The sequence below is a fragment of the Poecilia reticulata genome, linkage group LG15 (assembly GCF_000633615.1).
Source record: "Poecilia reticulata strain Guanapo linkage group LG15, Guppy_female_1.0+MT, whole genome shotgun sequence".
NCBI lineage: Eukaryota > Metazoa > Chordata > Actinopteri > Cyprinodontiformes > Poeciliidae > Poecilia > Poecilia reticulata.
In genome coordinates, this window is record NC_024345.1 from 19,559,131 (window position 1) to 19,580,534 (window position 21,404).

Below are 21,404 nucleotides of genomic sequence, written 5' to 3' on the forward strand. Positions count from 1 at the left end.
TTAGGATGGCTAAGTCCAGAAGTAGATCCAACAGAAGGTCTGTGAAATGACCTAACGAGCAAAGTGGACAAGAAATGTTCTCATTTCTCAAGTCTAAACAGGGAGAATGGGCAAATATCCTCAAGTGAAGATATTGAAAGCTGATAGACAAACTCTTATGAAAGAACGCTAGTACTCATTGCAGAAACTAAATTAAAAGATGCTTCGACAAAGTAGTTTAGAGCACACTTATGCTATTAGGTTATTGTAGTATTTTTCTCTTCTATCATATTCATTTGTTTATTTGAATTGTACACACTATATGTGAAACATTTTTGAAATGACTCATCGTGAATTCATTTCTATTCTCACTTCAAAAAATCTGCTGTTTCACAAACAAAATTCATAGGTGTCTAGACTTTTGAGAGCCACTTGAAACACACACAATAAAAAGTCTTCTGTTGACAATTTTGACACGTTTGCATGAACATATTATTGCTTTATGCAACATGAGGCTAGTGCAAAAAAAAAAGTAATACAGCTTAATAAATGGTAAAAATTGTTTTTGAAATTGTAAACAAATGGTATGTTTTTGTTTATAAAAAAAAACATGGCCACAAAAGCCAAAATAGTCAAATATGATGTTTTAAAAACATATATTTTATAGTTGCATCTAATAAGCAGTTCTGTTTGCACAAAAACACTATAAAACAACAATAAAAAAGAAAAAGAAAAAAGAATTGAAAATGCATTGATTCTGTTATCCCTGCATCTTATGTCAGTGGAGAGAAAGGCAATTTGTTCCAGGCTGTTTGAGGGTGCTTTGAAATCTAGGTTTTAATCAGATATTTAGCATGTAAAAGCATTTCTCATGCATCTTCAGCAGGGTCATTATGTGAGAGTCAATACAATCAGTAAGCTCATTCAAGCCGGACATGTGAGCAGCTCTTAGCAGTCCACACTCCTGTGTTTCATTAATTCCTCTGAAATGAAATTCAGAGTTGCAGTGTCCCTCTTCCTCCACCCTAATCTAATAACTGTAATGATACAGATTTCTAAATTCAATCAGCTTAATCTTGGGGAAACAGACGCTTTCGATAGGGAGAGAAAGTGGTCCCAGCTGGTGAGTGGTGAAACTCTGATGGAAAAAAAAGACGCTCTTTTTGAGGGATGAGTGGTTGAAACATTTGCAAAATGGGCAAAATGTCTGTAATAAATGTGGCTCTGCCCGCTATGCTTCCTTTATGAAATCACACAGAAAATTGGAACTATTGTTTGTGAGACAAAGCAATTTTTTATCTAAATATGCTTTGGCCCCTTGTGATAATGCAATTTTGCTCTGCTATGTTTGTATTGTCATGCAGACAGGGGTTCATGAGGATTCATTTTGCGTTTATTGCGACAATATTGAACCAGATTGGGTTCAAATCCATGTTTTTGCTATTCTATTACTAGAAGACATATTCAGATTTAGTTACAATTACAAATAATTTCAAAAATACTGAAAACCGTTAATAAGAGAAAATGTATTTTTTCAAACTGACAGTTTCACTGAATAACCATTCATTGTTTCAACATAATTACAAAAAATACTGTGGGCGATGCTGCAAGGATGTCTTGTAGTTACACTAAACCTGAAGTTACTTCCGATTAAAGATCAAAAGTAATCAAGTGGTAATCTGAAAATGTACTTACGCTTTATGTTTTGCAAGTCACCTGGTTTGTTGTTGGGGTTTTTTGTTACACAATTTTGGTAGATGTGAATAATTCTTCTCAGCCTCATTTTCAAAACCAGGACCATAAGCATGTTATTTCTGACCTATCAGGTTGCTAATCAGCCAGCTGCAGCTATCTGCAGCTGCACTTGCTGTTTTGCTAAACTACCTCTGCATTCAGTTGCAGTTTCTTTCCAAACTTGCAGAATCTCTGCAGAGTTGTTCTTTTTTGCAGAAAGTTCTAGTATAAGTTTGCTTCGTTGCCAAAAGGAACGCAGCAAACATATATAGCAGTATCTGTTTTTCACAACAATAAGTGGTTTCGGCTGCCTTGCTTGTTTGCCTTTCTTTCCCCCCCCCCCTTTTTTTATCTTTACTGTGAACCAAATGGTGAGCAAAAAACAGGATTCAAAATCTTACCAAAGATATTCTCCTATGCCTGTCTGCTTGCATTTACTTTTTCTGTTGAACTACTTGTCATGTTTTCAAGTAGCTATTCTTTCACATGCATCACTTAACCATTGATGAAGATAAACAGTTTCGGTGAGAGACAGTTTGTTGGAGTGCTTTCACCCTGTGTTTGAAAATGTACTCCTAAAATATTTTAAATGGTAAGATATGTTAAATATCCATTTTGTTTGCGTTAAGTGTTGTTTCACACACGGAAGAAGGTTTTAAGACTCAGCCTTAGGGGTCGATTGTTGACCACCAGGAACTCGCTTGCAAGCTCTGTTGGCCAGTGAGTACCTTAGGTTTGCTCTCCAGTGTGAGGTTTCTTTCAGACCCATAATGGTGTTTAGATTTTAGAACTTTTAAAACTTTGCCAGATCATATTGTCACCAACATCATATTTCACTCTGGGTTTACTGCTCTTCTTGGGATGCTCAGTGGTGGTGTCTGTTTCTTTTAGGTTTAATTTTGTCTGTTTCTTTTAGGTTTAATTGATGCAAATTGTGCACAATTTGCATCAATCTGCATTATCTTCACTCACACTTTTATTTAGCAATAGCTGTAGAATGCAAACTTTTCAAGCTTAGTATTAAGTGGTGTATTATGTATGCAAAAAAATGGCTAAAAATGCAAAATTTAGTATTTTGCTAAATGGAAAAATGCAGCTTTTTTCTTTAGCACAAAATGTGCCAGCACAACAATGTAATCTTCCTCACTATGAATACCATTTGCACTGCTTTTGTGTGAGGTTGCTGGTGACATGAGACACAGAAGGCTTCTCACTGCTGAATTGAAAGACTGATTGCACCTCAATTGCAACTGACATGAGCCTATAGAAATTCATGCGCAAGGCCTGGCTTGTGTGCATGATACGTGCATCAGGCCTGCTTAGTTTCTCTGTCAACAGAGGGAGTTCACAAATAGTGATGTCTTTGCTCATTTGCATTCTCTCTGCCATCTTCATTAAGTCTATGATGCCATAATGCATCTACATGCAAAATGAGGTGTTATATTTAGAATTTGTTCATTTTAAGTTTCTTCTTTTGTTTTATCAGAGTGGCAAAGGTTTGGACTTCGAGGAAATTGTGAGGCATTCAGAGCACTGAAATGGCCAAGTCAAAACAAATCAAGGCGGTCATTATGGACATTTAAGCATATTAAAGATTTCAAACACTATGCTACAAAATGACAATATACTTCTTCAAAATGCATTTATTTGATTGCTTGCAAATGTTTACCCATTCCTTTTACGTTTCACATTTTGTGACATTACAGCCACAAATGTCAGTTTATTTTATTGAGATTTCATATTATATCCCTAAAAAAAATACTGGGTGATTCTTAAGTGGAATGAAAATAATGCATGACATGATCTTTGAGAGTTTTGTTATGTGTCTTCAGTCACTTGCCTTTCCTCACAGCTGCAACCGGTTTCTAATCAACCACCTGCTCCTTCTTTAGTAATCAGATCTCAAGCTGAAATACCTCTGTCATTGCAGTCAGATAACAAATAACTGTTTTTAGCAAGGTACATGGTGGCAAAGTTGTTGGGATCCCAAATAAGCTTTTTGAAATAAATGTAAATGCTGTATTTTTCAAACTATGGTTTACTCTTCTTTTTTTGGCTGGAAAAGTTTGTAGGAACTTATAATTAGTAGGTTAGAATTTTATGTTTCCTCAGAGGGATCTGCAATTAGTTGTAGACTTTAATTTAGAAATATTTATTTTATATGTAAAACAATACAGGAACAATGCTGTAGGATGTTTAGTTTTTATAAAATGGAATAAAATATTGTGATGATGTCGCCATGTTGTTTACGCTCTAATGCATTCTGGGTAAATGACATATGCTTAGTCTTATTGCGCTAGCTCCATCCAACCAAAACAAAGATGAGTAACGTCATTATTATTATTATTATTATTATTATTATTATTATTATTATTATTATTATTTTCCAATTTGAACCAGAGCGAGTTCAAATTGATGGGAATGTAGAAATCACAAGTGGTAATGAAGATGAGGCGGACCAAACGGAGGAAGAGGAGAGAGTAGGTAGAAGAAGCTGGTGTTTGTGTTGCTGCTGCCTCCTTCAGCTTCATAAATTGAACAATGAATGACACGCACCTCTGGTCAGACTGCGTGATCCGGTAAGTAGTTCTCTAGCTCTGTGTTCAGTCCGGTAACACAGTTTAAAGTCTGTGGTTTCACGTTCACTAGCAATAGCTCTGATATCATTTAAAAGAGCTTCCAGCCTGTAGTGACGTGGGTCCTTGTCAAAATGCAAGACATTATAAACTTTTTGAAATATCAATATTAATGAGAAGGGTGCTATGTATTTTCCAAGGGGTCAAAATGAAACACGACACTCTGACTATATAAGCTTCCTGCTCAATTAACTGTTACCTTCAGTTGTTATAAAAAAAAATACTGTATATCAAAAATAACTTAAAAGAAATTTGACTTCCCAATTTGATGCCTTTAGTCTGACCTTTATCTCTTTATGACACTCCTCTATTTGACTTCCCTCCTTTTGCACATCATCACAATGATGCACCTCCATGACACCATTTACAACCATTGTTGGGAACGTAACGCAGGACTGAGAAGTAGTTTGGACCATAAGCTCACTGTACAGGCAGTATCACCAGGTGTTTGCTAGCCTGGTGGAGCTGTGAGGGAGGTGATGTGCTCTGTGGAGCGAAAGCTGGAGACTGCAGCTTCAAGGCAGACCTTTAGGAAATGCATGAGGAGGCGCTTAGGCAACCCCACTGGCTGCAACGGAAGACTCAATAATTTCTCAAACATGCAGGAAAGAATGAAAACAACTCTCTAGGTATATTTTTGATACGTGGATGATATCAAGCTAAAAACAAAGAGTTAATTTTACATAATGCCCCTACACCCCTCTTTAAAAATGTATTTGCTAAAAATGGCTTGTTAGTGGGTTCTTTCACAGGGATAATGATCCATGACACGGCAAAAATCAACACTGAAATGGGTATGTAAACTCAATCACACTTGATGCTTGTTCATTTCAGCCACAGACCTTAATCTTACAAAAAAAAGAAAAGAAATGATGGGTGAGCTGAGTAGAAAAACACATACAGAATAAGAGGACACAGGAAATTGAAAGATCTACCTGAATTGTATAGTCAGACATCCTGCTGCTCCAACATTGAGCTATTATAGAAGAATAAGTGCTTAGGAAAAAGCGGCTGTGGGCATTAAAAGCAGATGTGCTGTGAAGTAGTGATTTTGTGAAAAATTTCGTAAGATTTTTTTTTTCCCCACTGGATAACTATATACTCAGATTAAAGTTTTAATTTCTCACAAATGTTCTTTACTACTGCAATTAAGAATTAATTTATCTTAAGGGTTTTTACACATCTTGACTAGAATTGGATGAGAGTTACTGGGTTTATTTCTACACGGTAGTTCAAACAATTTGGAAAAAGTTATTCTCTGTTGCAATTGTTCTGAACGTGGCTTACAACATATAACCAAAGTGGCTGTACAAAAACAAGGCAACCTGCTTGGACTTTGAACAAAAAACGACACAGACTTTCAGCTCATTCAGCTGAATCCCAGACAAACCACAACCTAGTTAGGATATCCTACTTTATACAGACAGAATATTGGGTGTCCTGAGTTATTAGTTCGTCCAATCTTTCACCTAAAGTTGATTTCACTATTAACAGCCGTGAACTGATGCACATGAAAGCAGATGCGCTGTCCAAGGGACTGCATTCTGCCCCTCCCCGGTAGATATCACGAAGAGACACGTGATAAACGCTCTGTCTGTGGCTCCTGACAGTCGCTGGATAAGCTGAACACAGAAACTCGACTGCACCTCCTCTTCTACAGAGATAACTGGATTTTTTTTTTTTTTTTTTCCGTCCCGCGCTGCTCGCCAACTCCATCCACTCCCATTTTATATATCTGGTTCTTCTTCATTCATACCGTGAGTCACATTTGGAGGACACGGCATTTCAGGTAATTTCTCCTAAGCTTTTAAGATTTGAGCGGAGTTTGAGTGAAAGTGGACACATCTCGCTGTCTCTCTCTCTCTCTCTCTCTCTCTGACTCTTTCCCTCGCTCAGGCTGATGCTGTGATTCACTTGAAAGCAGATCTTGATCGTCAAAAGAGGATTTTAGACTCGGGCTCTCCAACAGACGCGGAAATATGGACGATGCTGATTAATAGGAGCTTTTCGAATCGTTTTCTCATTTTCTTCGTGCAACTGTTTAGGGGTCCCGTGGAAGTAGAGGTCTACGCGGAAAGGTAGAAGAATATGTTGCATATTGCTCCAGCAAAAATAAATAAATAAATAAATAAAAAAAATATTAATACTTGAATAAGTAATTAATCCCACTAATACGTAAATATAATCCCTAACCGGTTGTGTTGTAGCGGTAGATGTGAAGGTATGGGCGATTGGAGGAGGGGGCTTTTGAGCGAAACGTGAAATTCCGATGAAGATCTAATTTATGAGATAAAAGCATTATCATCTTTGAAAACCATCGCGGACAGTTATTGTGCAGTTTACCGAGCTAATTCAGTCTATTTAAAGTATAATTTTTAATTAAAGCCAGCGTCCAACCTTTTCTATTTGCTAGACCAATATGTTTTCTCTATTTGAAATGCTGCGGAGAAATTAAAGAGTTTTGCTTCTTTCTCAGTGTAATATTCATTGTCATTTTAGATTTAAAGAAATGCCAATATAAGTGAAACTGGAATGCAATAATATGACAAACGGCCACGAAAAGCACAGTTGGGGATTCTGACTGAGATCCAGAGATTTTTTGGGAAAGGTGGTCTTTGTGGCTTTGTGTGTGAGGGTGACGAACACAAACCGACCATTGTGAATCAAGTGACGCACTTATTCTCATGTTTAGTGTTCAGCCAGCAGCAGAGCATTCAGGGCATGTTTAACGGAATGCTGAGGTAAACGCTCTGTAGATCTGGTCTCACCCCTCCTAATTGTAAATGTTTCCCAAGACAAGATCCGAGGGATGCATTTCTCTTTGTTAATCTTTTATTGCAATTAAGACCCAGAATGTTACTGTTTTGAACAATTTGTGACTTTTTCCCTTCATAGAGTTTAAATACTCTACTACAGATATGGCCAGTGAGATGAACTCATATGTGTGATTGTCAAGTGCAGCAGCTTGCTTCCTGGAAAGAACTGGTGATGGTAATCTAATGATACAGCTTGTGCTTATTGTGACAAAGGGCTCCCTGGCTATACTTCAACTTAATCACAGTATTAGTCTAATTCTAGCCTGAAGGCATTGCCAAAGTGGACTTGGAAATGGATATGTTGAAAATGCTGATGCTGTATTAAATCTGCTTTTTTTTTTTCTTTTCTTTTTTGCAGAGCGCATCAACGCAGAGAAGTGCCTTGACAGGCAAACTGTGTCTTATGCTGAGCTTATCAGCCAACGTGACTCCTTGTGGCATTTTTCGACTCTGTTAGCTAGGACACGGGGAGGAAAGCCCTAAACAAGAATTCCAGCGGCTCGCCAGAGAAAATGCACTTAAACATGAAAATTAAAGCTGCCATTTCAACTTTTTATTATTACATGAAATAGACACTGTTTGTGTAGCCAGGAGATATCTGAATCGCATGCTTGAAGTGAGTTATGGCAGAGAGAACCTTCGAAGAGTTTAAACTGTTTTGGCGAGAACAGTGAGATATTGGGCCACTGGCCTGGACAGATTTAAGTAATGCTGTCTGCTCCAGGAAACAAGTGTTGGCTTAATCATTTGTCAGTTAAACCTGTGCTAACATGTAATCTTATACCTTACAATGCAGCAGTTCACACTCACAAATTTACTTAGGCAGTCAGTGCTACACCAGACTTTTATCACAGTTGACCCAACATACTTTTTTGCGTAACCCAAGATACATATATGTAAGTTCATAAGCGATTACTCCTAACTACAGTCTACCAAGTTTGGAATCGCACAATGGTTGTACAAAAGCTGCACGGTGCCCATTTCATATGGGTTGGGATCCTCATATGCTGCTTCATGGAAATAGGCACCTGTCTAGAATTTACAGGTACTGAGGGACAGTGGGCTAGGTTTCCAGTGTGGAATGCATGTTGCGAAAGTGAAATGAGCTTCAACATGAAAACAAAGAGCTCCCATGGGGTCCTTGTTTACTTTGACGACGAGGGATTTTGTGACTTTTTAGAACTTTTCCTAATAAACGGCAAACTCAGCCTTCGCTACTCAATCTTCTGCGCAGAGCCTGCAACCGTGGTGTCTGACACTGCGGTCAACGACAGCCAATGGCACAACGTCACGATCAGGAGAAGCTTTAAGAACACAACCCTTTCTGTGGATGGCGAGATAAAGTGGGTGGAAGTGAAGTCGAAAAGACGAGACATGACTGTCTTCAGCCATTTGTTCGTTGGTGGAATACCGCCGGAGCTAAGGTCTGTGGCGTTGCGCTTGACGTCGGCAGCGGTTAAGGATCAGCCACCTTTTGCAGGATGGATAACAGATATAAAGGTCAACAACACGGAGTCTGAAATGATCAACAGCGAGGGGGTCTTAATGGATGTCTGTGGGACAGCCAACATGTGCTTAAATGGAGGAGTCTGCAGTTTAATTAACAATGAACCGACATGCGACTGCTCTCACACTGGCTTCCAAGGGCAGGACTGCAGTGAAGGTAAGACCTGGACTTTGTAATTCAGCACATCGTGGTTTTGACATTACACAAATTAACCCAAATTGTTGAACTCAACATTAGCTCAAAAGTAATGGATTCCCTTCCTTTATCTGGGTAAGCTCTGGTCATGTGCTATTGATCTGCTATACAGTTGTTTGTAAAGTTAAATCTCCTTGAAGGCCTCATTAGCAAGCAATGCAGGTAACTTTCATCCCCCAAAGGTGTCCTCTATAACTATAAAGCAGGTCTGTGGGGATCAGTTGACCTATAAAGTATCTCCAGTGAATTGCTGCAAATTAAAGAGCAATGATTGTCATCATAGTCGATGGAGTAAACATGAGTGATATCATTGATCTCATAAAACAAATTAGATGATGGCAATAGAAGAGAACCCACATGCTAACAGGGTGGAGTTTATGGATTAATGAGAGGATTATAGTGTTATATTGTTGCTGAAAATACACAGAGCTTCACACTAAGCAGGCATACAGGACAGTATTTTGATTGAATAAACTATAAATTTTTAATAATAATTTTAGTTTGAAGTAAAACGTATTAATTGAAACAACAAAAATGACCTTTATCACAGCTTTTGATCAGAGAAAAGAATGTGTTGCAAATAAGAAAAACAGGAACAATAGACCAGTTAAATATAAAGACAAAGGGAACATAGAAGTCCTTTAAAGGTAATGGAAATAATACAATTAAAATATCTTTAAAACAACTACTGCTTGTATCTGCAAATTTGCATGTTTTCTGTTTTCCTTCTTTAGTTCTTATTGTGGACATCCGTGAATAATCATTCTTAAAAAAACATTGTTTTTTTTTCATGCAGCAACAATGTAATTTGTTTTGTGACTTTTTCACAGCATGGATCTTTTCAACTATAAGCTCACGGAGCTACTTTCAAATAACTTAGATCTATTGCATAAATTATTCTAAATTAATCCCCTTTAATTTTTTTTAGGGTAGTATAAAAACTGTATTACAAAGTGCACAGGCTAAATACTGTTTAATAAATTTTTGTTTGGTCGTAAAATGTTTTATTAGATTTCTTTACAACCCTTATGCACAGACACAGTGAATAATTCCCTCTACAGTAAAGTTGTTTTTTTTTATTTCTGCCTCAAACTTTCCTATTCTAAACTGGTTGGAACTACATGCTATGAACATTTTCCTTCTGTTTCCCATGCTGAAAGCTCTGGCTTAGAAACTGAAAAAGCGGTGCTACGTAGCACCAACAATCGACCTAGAACTCCTTCAAACATGAGCAGCAAGGCGGGCTCATCTAGACAAACCAATCAAATTGTTGGAAGGACCATGTGTTAAACTTCCAAGTTGACTGTGGTTGATTTGCTTAATTCAACCTTGACATTCAAATTATAAAAAGGCCTCACATTTTCTGTGATGCGGTGATATAACTCTTATAACGTGATACAAGTAGGGGAATACTTCATAAAGGGCTGTTGCTACTTACAGCTAAATTCTGAAGTTGCTATATCAAGCTTGATTTAAGTTTTAAATATTGCAAGGTAATGTTAATAATCCTTTCCTCATGCATTATGTGTAGCTTTTGTTTTTCACCACACCTGGTGCTGTGGGCTTTTACACTATAAACTAGTGTAAATGTGAGGCATTCACAAATATTGCTTGTTGTTTAAAAGACCCATCCATAGATTACCTGTAACCATTTCTTATCCTTGAAGGGTGAGTAGTCTCACCCAGCAGTCATTGGGTGAGAGGCAGGGTCCACCATGGACAGGTCGCTGTTTATCATATATATGGCATTATTCAAAACAGAATTAGTATTTCCAGCAAGCCAGGCTCTAATATTACCATCTTAAATTACTAAGTAAATTTTTGATTTGTGCCTTTCTTCCATCTCCTTGCATTCCAATCCTATTCAGAGAAAAATCCTATTAAAACAAAGGTACTGAATGAGAGCCTAGAGATGTGGCACTGAGCATGTGCTTTGATTGTGTAAAATAAATCCAGTTCTTTTACACAAATAGTTAATAAATGGTTTTAGCTTGAGGAATTAAGACCTGGAACCGCTCTTGAGAAAAAAACGCTAGAGCCCTATGACCTCAGTAGTATAACTTGCATATAATACATTAGTTATTTCTTTACATCTAGCAGCCTGTATCAGTTCATCTAACAGATTACATTCATAAATTTGAAATGAAACATTATTGTGGCCGTACATGTGCTTGGACCTGCCACTAATGTTTGTGTAGGTTCCATTACAGCTAAAGGCATATCAGAACATCATAATGACTTTGCCATTTTAAGAGGCATAAAGTGTCTAAACAAATCTGTCTCAATACACAAGCATCAGCAATATTCACTGCCCAGTTGTAGTATTGCAAGGTATTGTCGGATATGGTCCTAAATGAATTCCTGGAGAGGGCTTTCTTCTGGGTGTGCTATTTGATGTTTGTCCCAAAGTTGGTTTTTGTTTTTGTGAATCAGATGAAGAAATTGTGATTGTCACATGAGAGCATTTCATGACAAAAGACTTGAGCTTAAAAATTTACTGATGAGAAAACATTATTTTTTTTGCTACAGGAGTATTGAACAGTCACAGTCAGTGGGGAATGGAGTCATTACTATGATGGTCTGAAAGCTTTTCCTTATTGTTTAAAAGCCCTTTTGAGAATCTGCATCATCATAGGGGTGTTGGCTATAATGGGGGAAGACATGTCCTGAGAGTTACTTACTGTATATGAAGCATAAGCATGCTTATAAATAAATTATTTTGCAAGTTTCAATAGGTGTGATGACAAAAAAGTGGCATGTTTTCCTCATTCTGATGGTCTAAATTTAGCATTGTGCATCTGTTCGCTCAGTTTAGATATTTTCAGTCTAAGTATGAACCCACTTTTCTGACCTGATTACAAACCAGCAATCGGTGTAATGTGCCGATGTCACTTCTCTCCTTGTGTTATGCTTCTGACCTCCTAGAAATAAATATGCAAATTATGAAATAAAAGATGATTCTCTTACATAATTAGAAAGTGCTGCCTTTTTGTAGCACTTTAGAAAGCTTTGGTGCTCTAGGAGTTTCAAGAGAAATTGCGTGGCCCTGATTGGTTTGCATTAACAGTTTTGACAATATAATACATACACCCTTATTAAGTTGTGTTTTTCCAAGGAGACAGAAAACTTCACATCCACTAAGCATGACCCAAAACCAATTTACACTTGTTAGTTGTTAACTTTATGGAGCAGAGCAGGGCTGTATAGAAGAGGGCCTTCATCGTTTTTGATTAAAAAATTGTTGCCTGTGGCTGTTGACACGGATTCATAAAATAATTATAAAACACACCAACCCTATAAATCTGTAAGAAAGAACACTTTTACAAGTAGTAATAGAGTTGGACTGCAAGTACAGAGGGACTTCTGAAATTGCCAAAACGCAATATAATGCATAATTGCAATAATGCACAAGTCAAAATAAAAAAAGTAAACACAGTGTTTACATATTATTTACACTTGTGAAACAACGAGAAAGTTATACTAAGAGTGGAAGGAAAAGTTACTTTCTTTCTCACCCTATTTTATTTCTCAGCAGTATGTCGGGAAATGTTTTCTAACCTTTTGAAATCTAACATAGTAGAGTTAACTCTCTTCTAGCTTGACTTGATGGATACTCAACCTCACTCATTGGCTTGAGAGTGTGTCTCTGAGCCTCAATTTTCAAGTTGTGCTACAGATGTTCATTTGGATTTAGGCCTGGATTGTGCCCAGACTATTAACAATTGTTTTGACCTAAATCGTTGCATTGCAGCTCTGTTTGCCTCTCTAACCCAGTATCAACCCCTTTGCAGCCTCTAAAAGATGATACAACCTGCCTTTGCTCAAAGATCGCCCATTATGATGTTACCACCAACAAGATGTCCGTAGTTGCCATGAGCCTTAACGCTGTCCCTGCCCAACCTGTCAGTTCAGTAAAAACTTTTAGCAGTTAATCACAGCAGTAGTTATTTTAGTGACTTCATAGGATTGGAAGTTAAACAAAGAAACTCTGAGCCAGTAGTAAAATCTATAGGAGACAGAAATATGCATAGCTTAAGAGACAGACATGGCCTACCACAGAAATGCCGGGTCTAGTGAGAGAGCATAAAGTTATTGGCACCAAAAGCTCAACTTATAGCTATCTGCAGGAAGATGTCACAGCTAAAGGGCAAAACCTGGAAGTAAACCTTATTAAAAAAAGTTTTAGCGTCCAAGACTAAAGCTGTTTCCACATGTGAATTGGAGCATTAAAATATCTGACTCCTTTTTTACTTTTAGAAACTCTGGCGTCCATCAATAGCCCTGTAGTGTAAGAAAAAAAGTATTTTGTTCGGAATATAGCAAGCAGTTCTTTAATATAAGATGGACCTCTATTATGTGCTTTATATAATCGTTTCTTGAATTTTTCGTTGAGTAAAAAAAAAAAAAAGTTTCTAGTTTCAGTTTTCAACAGAACCCTTGCTGCAGCATTATGGATAAGCTGAAAGCTTTTAACTTATTTTAAACTTTGAACATTTTCATAACTTTATTTCTGATCTGCCTGGTGTGTTCCTTGATTTTTGTAATTCAGTTTGTTTTTTAGTCAATCCCTCAGGCCCCCAGTGTGGGAAAACGTCCAAAGGACTGCATAGAAAATCTGTAAAAAAAAAAAAAAAAAAGTCAAATTGGGATTTGGATAATTGGGACTGAAACTATGTCTTTGTTTGCTGGCAACCTCTCAAATAAGCCATCTCATCCATGTTAGCGTCAAGCATTTAGAAGTGAAAGATAAATTTATTTTTTTTTAAAAGACAGCAAAGCTGTTCTTTCAACTTTTCCAAATCTATCTGGTGACTATACAAGGATTTGGTTTAGGAGTATATTGAAATTTCAAACTTATTTGTGGATTGGATAATTTAAAAACTGTTTTGTTACTTTGATCAGATGAAAGGATTATGGGATTTGCTACCAGACCTGTCAACTTCTCCCCATCCAACTGCAAGCGTGGACATTACATGATGTCAAACACAAGCATACACATGCACAAATCCCCACAATTGGTTGAAACAATTATTTAAATGCACCGTTCAATCAAAAAAGTTCTCTTGAATCTGTCCTTTTGTTTCTCATTAGATAAATAACATAGATGCACTGGATAAGTGCATATTTTATCATTATAAAATGGAACCATATTTACTTCATCATACATTGTTCAACCATAAATCAGTAGAAGTGAGAAAGTAGGGCAGACTGAATTCTGGACATGATTTTATTTGCCCTTTTCTATTATTTATTTTTAAGCATATCACCAGATAGCATTTAGTTATTTGCGTAATCGGGAGACAGTATACTGGTACATCTAAAAAAATTTAAAGTACAGTTTTTCTTGCCCGTCATCTCAGAAAGTGAAACATATTATCTAGATTCATCAAACATACAGTTATATATTTCAAGCTTTTGTTTCTTGTAATTTTGATAATTATGGTTCGGAGATAATGAAAATTCAGTGTCCCCGTCAATTAGAATTCTGTGATAAAAGAATCTCCTACTGTCACACCCTAATCATCTAATTAACTCAAAACACCTGCAAAGGTTTCCTGAGCCGTTAAATAGTCTCTGACGGGTTAGCAGGCTACATAATCAGTCACTGACACCCTTCACAAGGAGGGTAAGCCACAAAAGGTCATTGCTGAAGGAGCCGGTTGTTCAGAGTTCTGTAATCCAAGCGTATTAACAGAAAATTGAGTGGAAGGAAGAAGTCTGGAAGGAAAGCTGCACCAGTAACGGGGAGAACCACAGTCTTGAGAGGATAGTCAAATGTAATTAATTCCAGAAGAGCCAGTACACGGATGAATACTAGACTTGGGCTACAAATGTTGTATTCCCCGTGTCAAGCCACTCCTGAACCAGAGATGTTAGAGGTGTCTTACCTGGGTTAAACAGAAAAGGAATAGTGCTTTGGTCCAGCGTTTTGTCTTCAGATGAAAGTAAATTCTGCATTTGGAAATCAAGATCCCACCGCCTTGAGGAAGAGTGGAGAGTCAGAATGAACATTGCTTGAAGTCCAGTGTGAAATTTTCACAGTCAGTGATGGTGATCGATGTCATGTCATCTGCTGGTGTTGGTTCACTGTGTTTAATGAAGATCACAGTCTACAAGGAAATTCTAGAGCACTTCATGCTCCCCTCTGCGGACATGTTGTATGGAGATGCTGATTTTATATTCCAGCAGGACTTGGCACCTGTCCACACTGCCAAAGGTTCTAAAAGCTGGTTCAATGTCTCAACAGAACCCTTGCTGCAGCATTATGGTTAAGCTGAAGGCTTTTAACTTATTAAACATGACCAGTCCTGTTCTTGACTGGTCAGAAGACTCCCTTGACCTTTAACCTCATAGAACAATCTATGGGCTGTTGTCAACAGGAAGATGAGAGACATCGGACCCAACAAGGCAGATGACCTGAAGGCAGCTGTTAACTCAATCTTGGCTTCCATTACACCTACGCTGTGCCACAGTAGTGATGAGGCATCATTAAATGTTTTGACACATTAACAAACCGTATTGTGTCGATACTGTGTCACTTAATACTGACACCTACTGGACTTTAAAAATCCCAACAGGCAAACTAGTTGATCCTGTCAACTGACACTGATTTGATAACCTGTAAGTCATTGTATTCTATATTGTATTCCTTCATATATTCATTTAAATTTAAAATATCGTTTATTGTTAGTCAAGTTAAGTTTTCCAACATTTGGAAATTGAGTCTGTTACTCTTTATTGGTACAACTTCTCCAGTTGTACAAGGAACGGATGAATCTGGAGTGCAAAGAAATTGTAAGGAAAGGTGGAAGAGGTTTGGACGGATAATCATTTGGTTGTCTCAATATCTCATAGGATCCATCTATCAGAGAAAGATCAGAGGTTACTTTGGCAAATGCATCCCATTGACATGTATCCTTCCTTATAAACAAAGTTTGGCTGGTCTGTGTCTGAAACAGTTACTGTGTGAGCTATGTGACTTTCTTGTAGTGTTACATGGGGTTTCGTTCAATGAGCTTCAAGCATTGGTGTTGCCGGATAAGAACATAAGTCTACTTGTACACAGACAACAAAGACAAAAACAAGTTTTCTTTTAATCTTTTTTTTTTTTAAATGACGTTGGTCATTGTAATAAATGTAGGTGTTTACAGACCTATGCCACAAGCTAATTGCCTCTAAGCCACGTCACATTGGTGCAGTAATTCATGCAAGAGGAGGCCCAACCAAGGATTGAGTGCTTAGGAATATTCTGTACATACTTTTCAGAAGCCTGACAATTGCGCTTAACACATCCATTGCCGAGGAGATGAATATGAATGACTTTGCTGTCAGGTCGTCTTGATGTTGCAGCTTCATGTCATGCAACCGCCTCTCTATCACCCCGAACTTACACTGAATGCGTCACTGCTCCGCTGCGCACATATTATTAACACAGACGAGGTCCCTCTCAGTTTTTGTCAATTTCTAAACAAATGTGACTTAAAGTTCAGTGCAACTTATGTGTCTTTCCTCTTCATGACACATTTGCTGACTGATGTGACCTATATTCTGGAGAGAATTATAGTAGGATTGTTATAGTCGAAAAAACTGTACTATTTGAGACCTAATAGAATGTGAGAAATGTTAATTGTATAATTTCTAATTAATGCTCTATGCAAATCAGTCAACTTTAGTTTAGCAACATCACAAGAAATTTGAGGTGCCACTGTCAGTACTCTTTGTCTGTCAGGATTAATTACGAAATGCCTCCTGAATCATACACAGCAAGTGTTTTTGCATTTCATTAGTACCTTTTGTGGAAGCTATTCATGGTGTCTTTCTTGCAAATGTATCTTATTCCATAACTATTAAAAGGTTTTAACATGACTTTCTGAATATAAAATACAATTTGATTATCTCTCAACTTTTACTTTAAAGGTGGACTCATCTATATTATGCACTCATACAAAGATATTGTATTTTGCTTAGTTAAAATGGCAGTTTCTAAATAACACGACAAAGACGGCCCCCAAAAATAAAATGTTCAGTTAATGTTCCAGAATAAAGTAAGGAAAATTATGAGGATCTCTGCAGTACTGAGAGACTTGTAAAAAAAATAAATATGAAAACTAAGTAACCTCCTCATCATTTAAATAAGGTTGGTAAGACAAATAATATGGATCAAAGTGGTGTTACTGGTCATCAACGCAATAGTGTGTCCCCTGAGTTCACTCCAGAGGGACACAGTGAAGATACTACAAGTAACCCTCATTCCCTCATAAGAAAAGCAAGCTAGAAATTGTTTAGCTAACAAATGCTGATGGGTTCTTCAATAATGATTGAGCGGTCCTGCCTTTGAAAAGAGTGAGACTACTTGGCATATTATTTATTTTATTTTATTTTTCTCAACAACAAAGTAGTTTTGCTGAAGCTTTGTTTTTGTTTGTTTCACTTTAGCTTTATTCATTTTGCCAACAATTGATATTTTGTGCCATGTAGATTTAAACGGCAAAATACACTGAAGAAATAATGTAACGCAAAGTATTGTTAACTAGCTTAAGTTTTATGTTATTCATTTGATTACCTATTTGAGATGTTTATACAAAGATAAATTGTGCCTTTCCTACCCAAAATTGTGTTTTTATACCAAAGTAGTCGTGGTCTGACAGAACATCTGAGAGTATCCTGGGGTATCTGATACCAGGATGTTGATAATGTTAAACATAGATCCTAGCACCCTTTGGGTTTGGCGATGGAACTTTGCGGGTTTGGTAACCTTCCCACAGATGCCATCGGATGCTGCCGGATTGGCACCAGGGGAATATGGTGGCCTGAAAAACACACCACAGCCTTTATTGTGGTACTCTACCAGTGTGTGGCCAATATATTGCAGCTGATCATGTCTGTTTATGCACAAATACACATCTATAATGTGTGTATATGTACATAGACATATACACACATATAAATAATTATTTATTTAAGAAAAACAAAATTTTGTCTAAGGCATTTCTAGATTCCTGGCAAGCCAGACAAGGAGAAGTGAGTAACAGAACTCTTGATTATCAATCATGATCATTTTCTTTAGAAAAATTAACATTGGGTTTTAGCAGAGAGTCGTGCTTTCTGAGTGCTCCTCTAGATTTGAGTTCATTTATAAGTACAGCTCTACACGAATTCTTGATTTAACAAATTAGTATTCAGTAGCTTTGCCCTTGTTCACATATGAATTTAACTACTGAGATATTGTGTGGAAGAAGATGAATTATTAATGTGAATGAATGCTCCTGTTTCAAGTATGCCTGTCATGTAACAAACCACGTGATTCACTGTAAATCTGAAAGACGGACCTTCTGCAGCTTTACTCAGAAAAATATATACTTCTATCTCTGAGTCCATAAACACCTATTTTTAATGAAATGATTAGAGAAATTTTCTCAGAGGATTTTCATTTTACTACAAATAAACAACTGATTATCAAAGGGAATTTCTAAATTTCTTCAACACTCTTTTGACAGCTTTTAAAAAAAATATTTCTGGCAGATAACACCTCTGTCTCAGCCAGACACCGAAAAATACTGAAATCGACAATCTAAAGCATATATTTTTTGCTTTCTTAACCAAACTTAAAAGTTATTGGAAAATAACCTTCAAGCAAATATGTTTTTTCTGAAGCCCACATTTTTGTTAAAGCACTTTTTTTTTTAATCTGGTATAATCTAAATTCCCCCAAATTAAATGTTTTTTCATTACCTGTAAACCAAAAATTAGCTGGGTTAACAGAAATAGGCCAGAACACATCCACCTGTGTGCAAGTAATCTAATGCGTTTCACTTGGTGAAGTGAGTTACTGAAACAAATAAACTTTTAAATATTAGACATATGACCCCATTTATGTTGGTTTATCACAACACATGAAAAAAAAATACATTTGCGGTTGTAATCTGACAATATTTCAAAAAGTTCAGATGTTGCAATACATTCACAAAACACAGCACGAGTATTTTTTCCTGGCATATGACACTTTCAGCAAAACGAATGTTTGAAATTCCAAAACAAGTCAAAAGTGCACATGAATAATTTCAAAGAAATGATGCCAAAACCAAGTAAAAACAAATAGTTTTCAGAAACATTTTTGTTACAGTCGTGTTTACAGACTTTGTAATTCCGTTATTGAATAACATCAGACATGTTAAGCTACTTTTGGCAACTAAACAGCAGTGGCTAACACGCTGAGGGTGTTCACCCTGAAGGAGAATCATACCATCCTTCTTGTTTATTTTTTCTGAAGATGAAATCTAAATTCAGTTTTGCTTCGCTTCAAGTGACACTGTTAATTCATTTAGCACATGATGTATTTTTAGATAGTTTTTTCACATGTGTTTTTTTATTTACAATGGGTGAAGATGTGGATTAATGGTAACCGTGCTTAGAGCTTAGTTGAATTAATACTCAGTATGTCTTATTGCTGTATTTTTTTTAGGTTAAGCTCAAGAGCCACTATTCAGATAGGGATTTGTTAGACGTCAACAGTATTAGAAATGGAAACTCATTTTCTTAAGGAAGTCCTATACTTATACTGTCTTAAATAGCCACCATTCTGCACTTTGTAACAAGTTGGAAATATGCTGAGCCTACACTTACAAACTTTCCACTTGCATTGATTTCTTAATGCCATCTTTCGCTGCTAATACCCGTCACAAAAGAGATTGACTCCACAATGGTAATACTATCCCAGATATTGTCAATCCTGGGATTAAGGTTATTAGAACTTCTGTATAAGCTGCTCTGATTATCCTGTTGGATCACTCCAACCCGTACGTAAGATGTAAAAGAATGGAGAGAACATCTGCTCACACAATCCTCTCTAACGGGTCTGTCTCTTTGGAGATATCTGGATTGGAATACAATGTCCACACACCATCTGTCCTGAGAGCCTGTTAGTAGCTGAATAATAAGAGTAATTAATTCACAATCACTGATGTTATTTGAGTACAAAATAAAACTAAGCATTAAATGTGTAATGCAATGTATATGAATAGATTGAACACATACTAAAATGTTTATTGCTTTTTAGGTTTTATTTAAAAGCTCTCTTTTTAATATAGACCAATTGCTAAAGAGGATAAAGGTGTATTTGTGTGCCCTAAAGGGCATTTTTATAGTTTTTCCCTTGAGTTTATGTTTCATGCTAACTATATGCATTTTCTTGCCTGAAAGTGAGAAATATGTAGAAAAGTCTATGAGAACAAAAGCGTGGGCAACATTAAGCTAGAATGAAGCTTAAGGTTAGATTGGAGTGACCACGTTCCGTAGCACCAAACATTGAACATTAGTTCAAACCGCAATGGGCATTCAACACAATAGTGATATCAAAGTCCTCTTGTGATAATTGGACAGCATTTAAATGAGGTAATTTCTTCTGTCTCACACCAGCATTGTGAGACAGAGTTCACAGGTATCGGCACTCTTATTTTATGTTTTTCTTTTTCCTAAAGCTCTGTCACCAGAATAGCCATTCATTATGTTAGCGAGCCATGCAGTGGATGTAGAAGTTTCACTTTTCTGTACATAATCAACTGTGTTTTGCTTGTGAGGACTTGAGTGCATCAGAATGATGTTGCTGTGTAAAATGTTTTTCTGAGGACAGTGAATGTCACTACGCAAACTGTAGTTTTCTCATCAGAACATGAACATGTTGTTTTGCCCTAAAAACGTCGGTTCGAGTTAATGCTGCAGATCTTGGATGGTTAAAGAAACTAATGTACATGCAGACAACAGCTGAAGTGCAACACTATATAAACTGAGCTGAGATACAGTGAAATAGAATATTGTTTTGAGAGAGTGTTTATTAATTTTACTTTGCACTAACAAAAGTAAAAAAAAAAGAAAAAAAAAAGAAAAGCAAAGTCAAGTAAAAGATAGCATTTTGTTATGTGAAAATCTCCATGCTGGCATATTTTCTTCAGGCTCATGCCATCCTCCTCTATTGGAGTAGCAGGAACTGTAAAACATTCCCATCCCTCAGACGCGTACTTTCCCTTAAACGCTGGGGAAAATATTTTTTCAACTGTTTGTTTCTTTGTGCTTTGGTGCTCAACTTCTTAAAAGAATAATTCTCCTTTAAATTAAAATAGACAAACAGAAAAACTGTGATCATTCAAAAACGCATTTACTTTCTTGCCTCTTCTAGTGCTTGCCTTCTGGTAGCTTCCTCGAACTGAGTTTTGCTATCAGTAAGTCATACAATGACAAATTGTTCATTTTTAAACCCTTGAATTTTCCATTTGGACACTGTCCTGTTTGGCAAGGCCATTCCCACTGGGAGGATTTTTCTAAAAAGCTCATTCAAAGACAGAAATGGTCTGAAGGCGTAAAAGCTCCAGCAGTGACTGAATAATTAGAAGTGAAGTTGAAATTAGTGAGAGTATAATTATCCACAGCTGTGGTCGCTATTAGTTTCTATCAGAATGGCTGGTCACTCAGTCCATGCATGCACTTCCTCTCTTACCCTTTTTTTTGTTGCTTCAATTACATAATTGAGCAATGGTGAGCTGT

At 36.8% G+C, this 21,404-nt stretch overlaps 1 protein-coding gene across 18 annotated transcripts in view; it reads left to right on the plus strand.

Annotated features, from left to right (window-relative positions):
* The first annotated feature begins 6,002 nt into the window (after positions 1-6,002).
* The window catches only part of LOC103477041 (neurexin-1a), a 265,070-nt gene continuing 249,668 nt past the window's right edge, over positions 6,003-21,404 (plus strand). For 13 of the 18 annotated variants that reach the window (XM_008429894.2, XM_008429905.2, XM_008429900.2 and 10 more), the window contains exons 1-3: positions 6,004-6,138; positions 6,246-6,427; positions 7,524-8,828. In XM_008429894.2, the coding sequence (XP_008428116.1) occupies positions 8,117-8,828 (712 nt within the window). In that variant the 5' untranslated portion in view covers positions 6,004-6,138; positions 6,246-6,427; positions 7,524-8,116. Of the gene's footprint in view, positions 6,139-6,245; positions 6,428-7,523; positions 8,829-21,404 lie in introns of all 18 variants that reach the window. The other 5 variants (XM_008429897.2, XM_008429906.2, XM_008429907.2 and 2 more) reach the window with 3 other exon arrangements.